This window comes from Camelina sativa, chromosome 14 (genome assembly GCF_000633955.1).
Source record: "Camelina sativa cultivar DH55 chromosome 14, Cs, whole genome shotgun sequence".
Classification (NCBI taxonomy): domain Eukaryota; kingdom Viridiplantae; phylum Streptophyta; class Magnoliopsida; order Brassicales; family Brassicaceae; genus Camelina; species Camelina sativa.
Genome location: NC_025698.1, coordinates 2,004,957 through 2,017,531, shown reverse-complemented (window position 1 = coordinate 2,017,531; position 12,575 = coordinate 2,004,957). Strand labels below are relative to the sequence as shown.

General features: G+C 40.2%; 5 protein-coding genes across 5 annotated transcripts; all 5 read left to right on the top strand.

Moving 5' to 3' along the window:
- LOC104743150 (receptor-like protein 12) lies at positions 309-2,096 on the top strand. The gene has a single exon (XM_010464263.1). It carries the CDS (start codon positions 309-311, stop codon positions 2,094-2,096), a length of 1,788 nt encoding a protein of 595 aa, XP_010462565.1.
- LOC104739039 (general transcription factor IIH subunit 2-like) lies at positions 2,341-4,498 on the top strand. Its single transcript, XM_010459277.2, has 4 exons — positions 2,341-2,630; positions 3,047-3,508; positions 3,599-3,977; positions 4,171-4,498. The coding sequence occupies exons 1-4, from the start codon at positions 2,355-2,357 to the stop codon at positions 4,317-4,319; spliced, it is 1,266 nt and encodes a 421-aa protein (XP_010457579.1). The 5' UTR covers positions 2,341-2,354; the 3' UTR covers positions 4,320-4,498.
- LOC104739037 lies at positions 4,681-5,579 on the top strand. Its single transcript, XM_010459276.2, has 3 exons — positions 4,681-5,041; positions 5,141-5,225; positions 5,308-5,579. The coding sequence occupies exons 1-3, from the start codon at positions 4,737-4,739 to the stop codon at positions 5,401-5,403; spliced, it is 486 nt and encodes a 161-aa protein (XP_010457578.1). The 5' UTR covers positions 4,681-4,736; the 3' UTR covers positions 5,404-5,579.
- LOC104739036 (receptor like protein 30-like) lies at positions 6,869-8,524 on the top strand. Its single transcript, XM_010459274.2, has one exon. The coding sequence runs from the start codon at positions 6,869-6,871 to the stop codon at positions 8,522-8,524; it is 1,656 nt and encodes a 551-aa protein (XP_010457576.2).
- LOC104739035 (clathrin coat assembly protein AP180-like) lies at positions 9,263-11,797 on the top strand. The gene has a single exon (XM_010459273.2). It carries the CDS (start codon positions 9,655-9,657, stop codon positions 11,611-11,613), a length of 1,959 nt encoding a protein of 652 aa, XP_010457575.1. The 5' UTR covers positions 9,263-9,654; the 3' UTR covers positions 11,614-11,797.

The window sequence follows — 12,575 nt, the reverse complement described above, 5'->3', positions numbered from 1 at the left end:
CTATGTGGAATAAATATGTGCTGATGTGCATGGTCAATAAAGAATAGAAGACTTCTAAATTTCCAAGTCATGCTGTATAATTGGTCTTTACCATGGTTATAGATTATTAGACGGCAAAACACTCATCCACGTATAGACATATTTTCATTATATCTTCCTTAACTTGCAAATCATTTTTTGCCATGATGGCTTTACATGTGTGTGCTTACTCCACCTTTCATCTCTTTTGTTGTGTCTTTGCTTTGAGCTTCATGGTCACTACTCTTGTTTCTCTACCTGATACGCATCCCAACCAAATTGGGAGCTTAATGGCTTTCAAAAATGAGTTTAATCTGTTATGTAACAATTCAGTAACAAACTCCTGGACGAATGATGCTATCTCCTTTGATGGGGTTTCGTTCGATGAAAAGACGGGTGCGGTGACAGAGCTAAAACTTCGAGGTGCGTGTCTCTATGGCACTCTTGAAGCTAACAATAGCCTTTTCAGCTTACACCAGCTCAGGTACCTGGATCTCTCTTACAACAACATTTTCTCTTCATTCCCCTCTGAGTTTGGGAGACTCTCCAACTTAGAGTTCTTGGATCTTCACCAAAATGGTTTTACCGGTGAAGTTCCATCCTCCATCAGTAACCTAAGTCGGCTAACCTACTTGGACCTTGCAAATAACAAGTTCACTAGTGGTTTTCCCTATGTATACAATTTAACCAAACTTTCTTCTTTAGACCTTTCTAACAATACATTTGAGGGTAAAGTACCTGAATGGTTATGGAATCTGCCTTCTTTGACTGCAATGAGTCTCTCTCACAACTCCCTGAACAGTTTTGAAGGCTCTCCAAAAGCGTCTCTTAATTCGCCACTCGTCTACTTATTGTTGAGTTCAAACGCCTTCCAAGGATCTTTTCCTAATATTTCACCATCCATGAGGTACATAGCTGCAGCAAATAACAATTTCACAGGAGACATACCTCTTTCAATGTGCAATCCAAGGAATCTGCTATACGTTGATCTATCAAACAACAGTTTTAGTGGTTCAGTTCCGAGATGCTTGAGTGAATCACTAGTACTGCTGAATCTACGTCACAACAACCTTAGAAGACTTCCCGACACATTCTCCAACAGCTCACTGAAAATGCTTGACGTTGGCCACAATAAAATAAGAGGAAAGCTTCCAAGGTCTCTTGCAAGTTGCAAAAGCCTAGAGATGATAAACATGGAGAGCAATCGCATAAATGACACATTCCCTTTCTGGATGACCGCTTTACCAAATCTGCAAGTCATTGTCCTACGATCAAACAGGTTCCACGGTCCAATCTATTCTCCTCAACACCATCCTCTATCGTTTCCAGAATTGCGGATATTTGACATATCGCGTAACGAATTCGACGGGAGCCTGCCACCAAATTATTTTGTGAATTGGAGTACAGTCTTGATTAGAGGGCTTGAATATGATGGTCGTCCAAGGTACATTGGGGATTCTTACTCGCTTGGGTATCACCCTTTCATTGTTCTGAATATTAAAGGAACAAGCATAAAGCTGGAGAAAATCTTAACGATATGGGCATTCGTTGATTTCTCGGGAAACAGACTTGGAGGACAGATTCCAGAATCCATAGGTCTCTTGAAGTCACTAGTTGCGTTGAATTTATCAAACAACGATTTCACAGGTCAGATTCCGTCGTCTATGGCCAAACTCACAGAGCTGGAGTCACTAGACTTATCTAAAAACCAACTTTCCGGGAACATTCCACAAGAGTTAACGAACCTCTCCTTCTTGGAGATCCTTGACATGTCATATAACAAACTAACGGGACAAATACCACAGGGTATACAGTATATGAGGCAATGTGTCGCTTCCTTTGAAGGGAATATCAATCTTTGTGGTCCTCCTCTTGAGAAAAGTTGCTCAGAGAAAAAAGGAGCACCATCACCACAGACTCAAGAACAACTAAAGCCGCCGAAGCAAGCACATAACTTGAACTCGAAAGCCACAACGATAGGCTATGGGTCTACCTTGATCCTGATGATGATATTTGGACATGTTGTTAGGACTTGGGATAAATTGTATATTACAATATACATAGATGCTTGTGTGTAGTGTACGATCACTTTTGTACTTTCTTTCATGCTTCTCAATGAGTAATATCTGATTACAAGGGTAATATATGTAAATAATGTAAAACTCTGTTCCACAAGAGATTAAATAGGCACAATTGAAAGTTTCAGTTGAAATTATGAACTTTATTAATAAAAAGGGGTTTTTATGTAATTTATTTATTTCAGTTTGAGTTCTCGTCTTCTTTTTATAATTATTAGGTTTCTTTGGCTGAGAGAGAGAGGTTTTAATTAATTAAGGATGAGTAATCAAAGAAAGAGGTTAACCGGAGAAAGAGAAGACGAAGACGACGAAGATGCGGAAGGTATCGGCGAGTGGGAAAGAGCTTATGTTGACGACAGATCCTGGGAGGAGTTGCAAGAAGACGAGTCTGGACTTTTACGCCCAATTGATAACAGCGCTATTTACCATGCTCAGTATCGTCGCCGTCTCCGCATGCTCTCCGCCGCTGCTGCTGGTACTCGTATCCAAAAGGGACTTATTCGCTATCTCTACATCGTCATTGACTTCTCCCGGGTAAAAATTTCTATGCAATTTTTGGTTCTAGGGTCTATGGAATTGAGTTGCTGGTTTTGTGAATTTTGAAGATTCAATGCTGTATCCTTTGAGTTGATTAGCGAGTTGTGCATATGTTACTTCCATTAGACTTATAGAGATGAGAAACTAGTGCTCTTTGGGGGCAATATAGAGAGAGAGAGATGTGTACACTGCTTTTACTTTGGAATCGTTGGTTCAGTTTAGGAGATCTCTGCTCTTTAGGCTCTGTATTGTTTGCAATGATTAATTTTGCTCTAAGTGGGGTGTTCTGGATCATATAGATGTGATTCTTATTCAGAGTCTTTATTGAAGGCTAACATTATGATTAGGGTTTAAATTTCTACTGTTTCAAGATATGCGCAGTCTTACACTTTGTACTGTATTCTCGTGTCTAGGCAGCTGCGGAAATGGATTTCAGACCAAGCCGGATAGCTGTAATGGCAAAACATATTGAGGCTTTCATTAGAGAGTTCTTTGACCAGAATCCTCTGAGTCAAATCGGTTTAGTGTCTATCAAAAATGGAGTTGCTCATACTTTGACAGATCTTGGTGGTAGTCCTGAGACTCACATAAAAGCGTTGATGGGGAAGTTGGAAGCTTTGGGTGACTCCTCTTTGCAGAACGCACTGGAACTTGTGAATGAGCATCTCAGCCAGGTTCCATCTTATGGTCATCGCGAGGTTCTGATATTGTACTCAGCTTTATGCACTTGTGATCCTGGCGATATCATGGAGACTATTCAAAAATGCAAGAAGTCCAAATTAAGATGTTCTGTAATTGGGCTTTCTGCAGAGATGTTCATATGTAAACACCTCTGCCAAGAAACTGGCGGATTGTATTCCGTTGCAGTAGATGAGGTGAGTTTAGCTACCTTCTATTTCCACTTGTACCTTTGTAACATTTTTTTGGTTTGCATAACAGTGTGTATTTGTCATTTTTTCACGCAGGTGCATCTAAAGGATCTTCTACTCGAACATGCCCCTCCACCTCCGGCAATAGCAGAATTTGCAATTGCAAATTTGATCAAGATGGGTTTCCCACAAAGAGCTGCCGAGGGTTCAATGGCAATCTGTTCATGTCATAAGGAAGTCAAGATTGGAGCTGGTTATATGTGCCCGAGATGCAAAGCTAGGGTGTGTGACCTACCTACAGAATGCACTATCTGCGGTCTAACACTTGTCTCATCGCCACATTTAGCGAGATCATACCATCATCTCTTCCCAATAGCTCCATTTGATGAGGTGCCTGCTTTTTCAAGTCTGAATGATTCTCGGAGAACATTGGGAAAGAGTTGTTTTGGCTGCCAACAGAGCCTAATTGGTACAGGTAAATACTTGAACATCAGTCTATGTAGTCTTCATACATGTTTCTGAGTACTAATAAGTAATAACCATTGGCCAGTAGACCCCCGTAACTGAACTTAAGAGACTCATGGATTACCATTGTTTAAAGTATACACAAAGGGACTTGTATATGTTCCACATTGCATCAACTGAATATAAAGGCTCATTTTGTGCAGGGAATAAGCCCGGCCCATGCGTAACATGTCGTAAATGCAAGCACTATTTCTGTCTGGACTGCGACATATACATCCACGAGAGCTTACACAATTGTCCTGGCTGTGAGAGTATACACCGTCCCAAATCAGTCTCCTTGATGGAAGAATGAGAGAATCTGGCGTTCACACTTGCATATGCTGAATTAGAAGTACAAATGTATTTCAGCATACTTCTATTTCAAAAGAATGAGAGAATGAGTCTAACAACACAAAAGAACAGATAATTATGATGTAGTGAAATTGTGGGATTAGTAGTTTAGGGTTTTTACTTATTTAATTTGTTTTCAGTCCAAGAAATATGATTTTGATCTTTTTAAAAAGAATTAATGATAAATTTTTGGCTTTATTGTTTTCCTAGTAATTAAAAACAAAAGAAGACCGTATCATATTCAGTGGTTTGTTAGTACTACAAAGTCGCAGCTACATCCCCAAAAATCTCTGTCTGTTTGTTAGATAAGTTATTTACTAGAACCTTTTTAGTGAAATAATTGACATAATAATCTCTGATAAAAGTCCGTTGAAACACCATGAATGAAGATGTCACTAGCTTCTGCAAGGCAACGTCAGCGTCTAAAGAAGCAGCATTTTACTTCCTCGAACGCTTTAACTGGATTCTCGAAGACGCCATCTCTGGTTTCCTTCGTGATCCTCCACTCAAAGATCCATTTCCTCAGTCACAAGCACCACCGAGGTTTAAGGCGTTGCGATATCGATCTCGAATTTCTTTGAAACGAAGGTGCTCTGCTACCTCTGTCTCGGATTCTAAGCGTAAGATGGTCCAAGATGAAATAACCATAATGAGAAGCTCTGACACCGCTGCTTTGGCCACCAGGTGGGTGACTAGGTGATCTAATTTTCTAAACTGCCTCTATTCTATAATATTAAGGGTTTTGTAATCAGATCTTTCAATCTTGTTTTTGGATGATAGTAGAGAGCTTCATGATTCTGATGATGTATTCCATGGAGAAAAAATTGTGTCTATACCTAATCCTATAATTCAGGAGTTTAAGGAAGAGGTAATATTCTACTATTGCTTATTAATTATTACCTATAATCTCAATTATTTCCTTAAAATGTTTTGTGTTACTATTACCTTAGGGATCATCATCAGTCACAGCTACAAAGATTTGTGAACCCACCACCTCCATAGAAATTGACTTGCCCTACTCGGATCCTGATTCGGACTCTGACTAAAGCTGAATGGGACTTTTTCTTGAGCTGGAAGCAGATCAAACTCTATCAGAAATTTTAATATTATCTTGCTCACGTACTCAACATATGATCAATTCTTCTGCATACCGTCTCTACTCTTAGCTTGTCCGTGCTTCCTTTTGTTCTTTCTCTTTCTCTGTTCCACTCTCGAAGGAGTAACTCCGTCAAAACTTTCTTTGTAAAATTATATGCTTTGTAAAGATTTCAAATAATTTTACAAGTTGATTATCATTAAACAGTTAACAAGAATGACTAATTCAATTACCATATGTAGTCATTAGACTTGGCTACATTGAAGTAGAGTATCCTTTACACAAAATCATTAATGTTTGAAAAAAAATCTACTTTTAGTACTTTGGGGATCCAAATAAATTACTTCACCCTTGTTGACGTATAATATGGTATAAGATTATTCGCCCGTTTTGACACAATGACCACTGAGATAAATTACTTCACCCTTGTTGACGTATAATATGGTATAAGATTATTCGCCCGTTTTGACACAATGACCACTGAGAATGACATGGAAAATATTGGCTTCTAAACTAGTCCCCAATAAGTGTGTGGTGTGGAAATCTTTATACGTGTTAGTTAGACGTGAAATAGTAGTTACGAAAGAGATGATGAAAAGTAAAACACAATTTCAATATTTTTGTGGTATTTGAGTTGGAATAAATATGTGGCCGAGACGTAGTGGAAGACTTGCACAGTCAAGCAGTGTGAACAGGGCTAAGTAATGTCATCGATCGTTATATATATTTGCTAGGATGGGTTAGAAATCATGATTCATACCAATTTCTTCTTCGATATCTTCCTTTGTAGTTTAAAATCTGTTTCTCTCTATATATAAATGATGATAACTCGTTTGCATGTTTTCTTCTGTTTTGTCTTTGTCCCCATCTTCTTAATTAATACAATTGTTTCTCTGCAATTTCCTCTTCCTGAACAAATTGAGATCCTTCTGGCTTTCAAGAATGAGTTTCCATCCCCAACCTGCAACCATACGGTGCTAAACTCTTGGACCAGAAGCACTCCCGAAAATAGTACAAACTCATTTGACGGGGTTGTGTTTGACAACAAGACCGGTGTAGTGACAGATCTACACCTTGATGACGCATGTCTCAGTGGCACCATCGAGCCTAATAGTAGCCTCTTTAAATTCCACCACCTCAGGTATCTTGATCTCTCTTACAACAACTTTGACCTCTCCTCTTTCCCATCTGAGTTTGGCAGACTCGCCAACTTAGAGGTCTTGAACTTTCGATATGTTGGCTTGGTCGGCGAAGTTCCATCATCAATACAAAGCCTAAGCCGCCTTACCTTCTTGGACCTTTCTAATAATAAGCTCCGTGGTGGTTTTCCCCTTGTGTATAATCTAACCAAGCTTTCTTTTTTAGACCTTTCCAGTAATAACTTTTCGGGAACCATTCCTACTTCTCTATTCACCATGCCTTCCCTGTTAGAACTTGATTTGAGCCAAAACCATCTCAGAGAACCCCTTGAAAATCTGAATTCTTCTTCATCATCTAAGCTTAAAACTTTATATCTTGGCAGAAACCTTTTTAGTGGTCGAATACTAGAGCCCATCTCAAGATTAGTCAAGCTCACGTATTTAGACCTGTCTTTTCTCACCATACTCAACCCAATCAACATTGTTTCCTTGCCACTCAAGTCTCTGGAGTTTCTGGATCTATCCGGGAATACTCTGTCAAGGCTTAATACTACCAGTTCAGATCATGCCTTGACAAATCTGATCGGATTGTACTTGTCGAGTTGCAGCCTGGTCGAGTTCCCCGAAATTTTGAAGACTCTACCAAACTTGCAGGAATTAGACATTTTCAACAATAGGCTCCAAGGAAAGGTGCCTGGATGGTTATGGGATCTGCCTTTGACCAAAGTATCTCTGTCAACCAACTCCCTTGATGGTTTTGAAGGTTCGCGAGAGGTGGTCCTCCCTTCATCTCTTGTAATGTTAGACTTGAGTTCAAACGCCTTTGGAGGACCTTTTCCTATTCTTCCACCAACCATTGACTCTCTGATTGCATCGAAAAATAACTTCACAGGAGACTTGCCTCTTTCATTGTGCAATCCAAGGAAGCTAACAGTCCTTGATCTATCACACAACAGTTTCAGTGGTCCAATCCCCCAATGCTTGAGTGATTTAGTTGAGGGTATCATGAATCTCAGGCATAACAACCTCAATGGGATGCTTCCCGATATATTCTGCAGAAGTGGCTCCTCACTTATTACACTTGACGTGAGCAAGAATCAAATAACCGGGAAGCTTCCAAGGTCTCTTGCAAACTGCAATAGACTAAAGCTTCTTAACGTGGAGAACAATATGATCACTGACACCTTTCCTTTCTGGTTGAAGGCTTTGCCGCTTCTGCAAGTAATTGCCCTAGGATCAAACAGATTCTATGGTTCTATATCTTCTCCTCAAGATGATCCTCTATCGTTCTCAAAACTGCAGATCATTGACATATCTCGTAACAACTTCAACGGAAGCCTGCCGCCAAATTACTTTATGAATTGGAGTAGTACTACATCTTCTGAAGATCATGGGCGGCGGCAGGAGAATGATCAATACATGATGATGAATGGGTTTCATGGAAGAAGACGAAACATGGATTTCTTAAAGATGCTAACGCCCTACACAGCCATTGATTTCTCTGGAAACAGACTTGGAGGACAGATTCCAGAATCCATAGGTCTCTTGAAGTCAATACATGCGTTGAATTTATCGAACAACGATTTCACAGGTCATATTCCATCGTCCATGGCCAAACTCACAGAGCTGGTGTCACTAGACTTATCTCGAAACCAACTTTCAGGGAACATTCCACAAGAGTTAACGAACCTCTCCTTCTTGGCGATCCTTAACATGTCATATAACAAACTAACGGGACAAATACCACAGGGTAGACAGTTTAATACCTTTACGGAATCCTCCTTCGAAGGAAATATCAACCTCTGTGGTCCTCCTCTTCAGAAGAGTTGCTCAGGAGCAGCACATGACTTGAACTCGAAAGCCGCCACGATAGACTATGGGCCTACCCTGATCCTGATGTTGTTCTTTGGACTAGGAATCGGACATGCATGACGTTATTGCTTCATACATACCGACGTTGTTCATATAACCTAATGATTTTTTGTTTTTATTTTTTTTGCATTTTAATTAGTATTGTGAAATTGGACATGTTATACTAATAGTCCTCATTCTCCATATATATACGATCACTTTGTACTGAATCTCTGTTTTTTCTCAATTCCCACTTGGTTCAGTCTTTCGACTTGTGAGAACTGAAACTCTGTTTTTTCTCAATTCCGTTATAGAGAGGAGCTTCATCAAACTGGAGACGGCTCATATACTACTGTAGTTATTTGTATTATCAAATTTGAACCTTGCGGGGGTGAAACTTTCCAGAAAGCTTAGCTTGCAATAGTATTTTTCTCACAAACTTTTGTTAGAACAACTCATAAATATATTCATATGTGATATTGGTTTGCACGTCTACAACAGAAGATAAAGATGTGATAATATAAAGATGTGAACATATATTGGATATATAGATGCTAGCCACTCTTTTTTTTGGTTACCTTACCATTTTAAAAACGTAACACAGCTTGTCGTTGAATTTTAACCTGTACGGCTATGAGAAGTACATCTCTTTTGAATTGTGAGAGATCATACTACTTTTAGACGATTCACTTAAGACACAAAATTTGTAACATATATACAGTTCTTTTCATCATACTCTATATGATATAAGTAGGTATGTATCATAAGTTTTCATACTCTTAAAAGTCTAAACACAACAATTCTATGGGCAATGCTTTCTTTAAACAAGAACAAGATCAATGCAAGGCGACAAAATCGCGTGTGAAGTCTCTCTCTCTATTAGTCAACGACTCCACGGTGTCATGTCTTCTTGAAAGGGTCCTCAGAGAGTCTCCAGCCATTTTATTCTGCCTTCCCTCTCTATTTTTAGTAGAACACAAACAAAAATTTGAATATTTTTTTTTTCTTAGAGAGAGAGAAAAATAAAAAATTTTGAGGAAAAATCTTTCTTTTTTCCCCCTCAATTGAAAAAACAAAAAAAAAAATATTCTAATTTGGTTTTAACTCTGCGTGATTAATCGCTAATTCAAAGTGATTAAGAAAAATTAAAACCTCCCTTGAGGAAGAAGAAGACGATTGGGTGAAATTAAAAAAACGCGACGACGACGACAATGCCGAGCAAGCTGAAAAAAGCGATTGGAGCGGTTAAGGATCAGACGAGCATCAGCCTCGCCAAAGTCGCTAACGGAGCAACCGGAGGCGGCGATCTCACGACTCTCGAGGTAGCCATCTTGAAAGCCACCAGCCACGACGAGGAAGTCCCTATCGACGATCGGCTCGTATCGGAGATCCTCGGGATCATATCCTCCAAGAAATCCCACGCCGCCTCTTGCGCCGCCGCGATCGGACGCCGTATCGGGCGTACGCGGAATTGGATCGTCGCGCTCAAATCCCTAGTCCTCGTCCTCAGGATCTTCCAAGACGGTGATCCTTATTTCCCTCGCGAGGTCCTCCACGCCATGAAACGCGGCGCCAAAATCCTCAACCTCTCCAGCTTCCGCGACGATTCCAACTCGTGCCCTTGGGATTTCACAGCTTTCGTCCGCACGTTCGCGCTCTACCTCGACGAGCGTCTCGATTGCTTCCTCACCGGGAAATTACAGAGACGGTCCACGAACCGGGACCAAACCGGAAAAATCAGCACCTCAAAATCCCGGTTTAATCCTAAAACCGGAATTAAATCCCACGAACCGGCGGTTCGAGATATGAAACCGGTTATGCTTCTTGACAAAATCACGTATTGGCAGAGATTACTAGACAGAGCAATCGCGACGCGGCCAACGGGAGACGCGAAATCGAACAAGCTCGTGAAAATGTCGCTTTACGCCGTCTTGCAAGAGAGTTTTGATCTCTACAGAGACATATCCGACGGTTTAGCGCTTCTGTTAGACAGTTTCTTCCATCTGCAGTACCAATCTTGCATCCATGCGTTTCAAGCTTGCGTTCGAGCTTCGAAACAGTTCGAAGAGCTTAACGGATTCTACGATCTTTGCAAATCGAACGGTATAGGAAGAACATCGGAGTATCCTAGCATTCAGAAGATCTCGTTAGAGCTTCTTGAAACGTTGCAAGAGTTTTTAAAAGATCAGTCGTCGTTTCCTGCGAGTGCGGGGTTGTATCCGTCGCCCAATAGTCTTCTTCCTCCGCCTCCTTCGTCTAAAGATTCTGTGGTTTCGAGCTCGCTTGATTTTGGGGATTCAACGATTGATACGTCCGAGAGGTATTCTGATTGCGGGTCGTTTCGTAGTACTTCGTTGGAGGATTTGATGAGCAGGACTGAAGCAGGGACTAGTAGTCCTCCAATGTCTTGTCACTCTGAGCCTTATGGAGGAGTACGGGATGATCCGAATGGGAATAATTTCGATACGGTTTCGACTAAATCACTTCCGAATAACTCCTCTGTTTCTGCTTTCAATCTCACATTAGACCTACTGTCGTTGGATGACGTAAATAACACGGCAGAGGCAAATGATGTCCAAGACAAGAAGCGCGAAGATTCAAAGGCGGAGACTTTCGATCCTTGGGAGGCTTTGATGTTGAGAGATGATCCGAGTAAGAAGACAGAAACGATTCCGGAAGAAACTTTCATCTCCGAGGAACAGAGGGATTCAGGGAATTGGTTACTTGCGCTGGAAGAAACCGCCACTCAAGTGCAGGATAATAACCCGATGGCGATAGTACCGTTCGGGTTAAATGATCCGATGCCTGCCTTTCAAGACGCAATGGATCAATACAATCCATTCTTGGAAGAACCAGTTGCACAGTTAGCTGCAGCCGGTGCAACCGGAGAACCAATAACCACGTTCAATCCCTTGGCTATGACAGAGTTTCAACCAGAACCGACGTTTCAGGTGAACGCTCCTGAAGATTTTGAGCCGTCTTCTACACCAACGTTTAAGGCCACGGGAATATTGCCGGTGAAGGGTGACCCATTTGCCGACCCATTCGAGAGTTTTGGGTTTGGAGACACATTTTCAGAAAATGGAGGGGTACATGAGCAATCTGTGTTGCAAGAACAGCATTTATGGTTGCAGAACCAGAACAAGATCTTAGCCAAGCACTTGAATTGATATCATTTTTGTTTGGCTAGACAGAGAGATTGAGATGTTTCTTTGAGTTTTTTTTTGTTAATACGTTGTAAACTGAACTCTTAACTCATTTTTTCATAACTTAGAGAAGAGAAATGTGAAATACAGAGATTGTTTGATTATATAAATATGTGCTCGATACCCTTCAATATGATCGGATTCTATCTTCATTCCTGTAAAGATCATACTTTAATTTGTGCCTTGTATATTCACATTGAGAATTTGAATGTCAAGTAATGTTTCACCGACTTAATAAGATTTACATTTGGGATTTTCGGTTCTGTTTTCTGTGTTTGAAGTCTGAACTTCTGTTGGGAATAGAAACTTAACTAGCATTTTGATAATTGTGAATGTGATGTTGACATTTATGTTTCTTTCAAAAATATTTTATGTACTATTCATCTTTTATATTTCTCTGTTATAATAACTCTTCACGTAACAGATGCATGCATCTAGTGTCTTATGTCTATGTATGTATATCTGGCAAACAAGAAATCTAGATTATATGTTTTTCTTCGGGTCCGTCCGATATGCTTATATGTATATCGGTGGAGGATAACGAAGAGGGAAGGGAAGCCAAATGAAATTAAATTAAGTAGGTCCACTAGTAGGTCAAGTGGGTTTTGTGGTGTTGATTACAATGAGATTGACCGAAGCAGTAGCTTGACCCCAACGCCACGAGGGAGAGATCTACCAAACCAAAATCATCACAAGAGACATCGCTTTCTAAGATAGATCGCCACGAAAATTAATTTGTTTTACAAGTTATAGACCAAAACTTTTATTCCACACATCGACTAGAGTCGTCGTATTTTTTACGATGATTAATTTGATTTTGTAAACCACACAGTGTGGTAAAAGCTTCTTAAAATAAGTAAATTTTGGATTCCACTCATTTTAGGTTTCTCATTACAAGTCTTCCTAGCTTCTTGACTTCTCAATTT

What these genes read in the sequence shown, in the direction of transcription:
- LOC104739037 (XM_010459276.2), top strand. Translation starts at nt 4,737, where the DNA reads ATGAATGAAGATGTCACTAGCTTCTGCAAGGCAACGTCAGCGTCTAAA. An exon ending in ACCGCTGCTTTGGCCACCAG is followed by an intron (nt 5,042 to 5,140) that starts GTGGGTGACTAG and finishes GGATGATAGTAG; the next exon opens with AGAGCTTCATGATTCTGATG. An exon ending in TTCAGGAGTTTAAGGAAGAG is followed by an intron (nt 5,226 to 5,307) that starts GTAATATTCTAC and finishes CTATTACCTTAG; the next exon opens with GGATCATCATCAGTCACAGC.
- LOC104743150 (XM_010464263.1), top strand. Translation starts at nt 309, where the DNA reads ATGGCTTTCAAAAATGAGTTTAATCTGTTATGTAACAATTCAGTAACA.
- LOC104739036 (XM_010459274.2), top strand. Translation starts at nt 6,869, where the DNA reads ATGCCTTCCCTGTTAGAACTTGATTTGAGCCAAAACCATCTCAGAGAA.
- LOC104739035 (XM_010459273.2), top strand. Translation starts at nt 9,655, where the DNA reads ATGCCGAGCAAGCTGAAAAAAGCGATTGGAGCGGTTAAGGATCAGACG.
- LOC104739039 (XM_010459277.2), top strand. Translation starts at nt 2,355, where the DNA reads ATGAGTAATCAAAGAAAGAGGTTAACCGGAGAAAGAGAAGACGAAGAC. An exon ending in TCGTCATTGACTTCTCCCGG is followed by an intron (nt 2,631 to 3,046) that starts GTAAAAATTTCT and finishes TCTCGTGTCTAG; the next exon opens with GCAGCTGCGGAAATGGATTT. An exon ending in ATTCCGTTGCAGTAGATGAG is followed by an intron (nt 3,509 to 3,598) that starts GTGAGTTTAGCT and finishes TTTTTCACGCAG; the next exon opens with GTGCATCTAAAGGATCTTCT.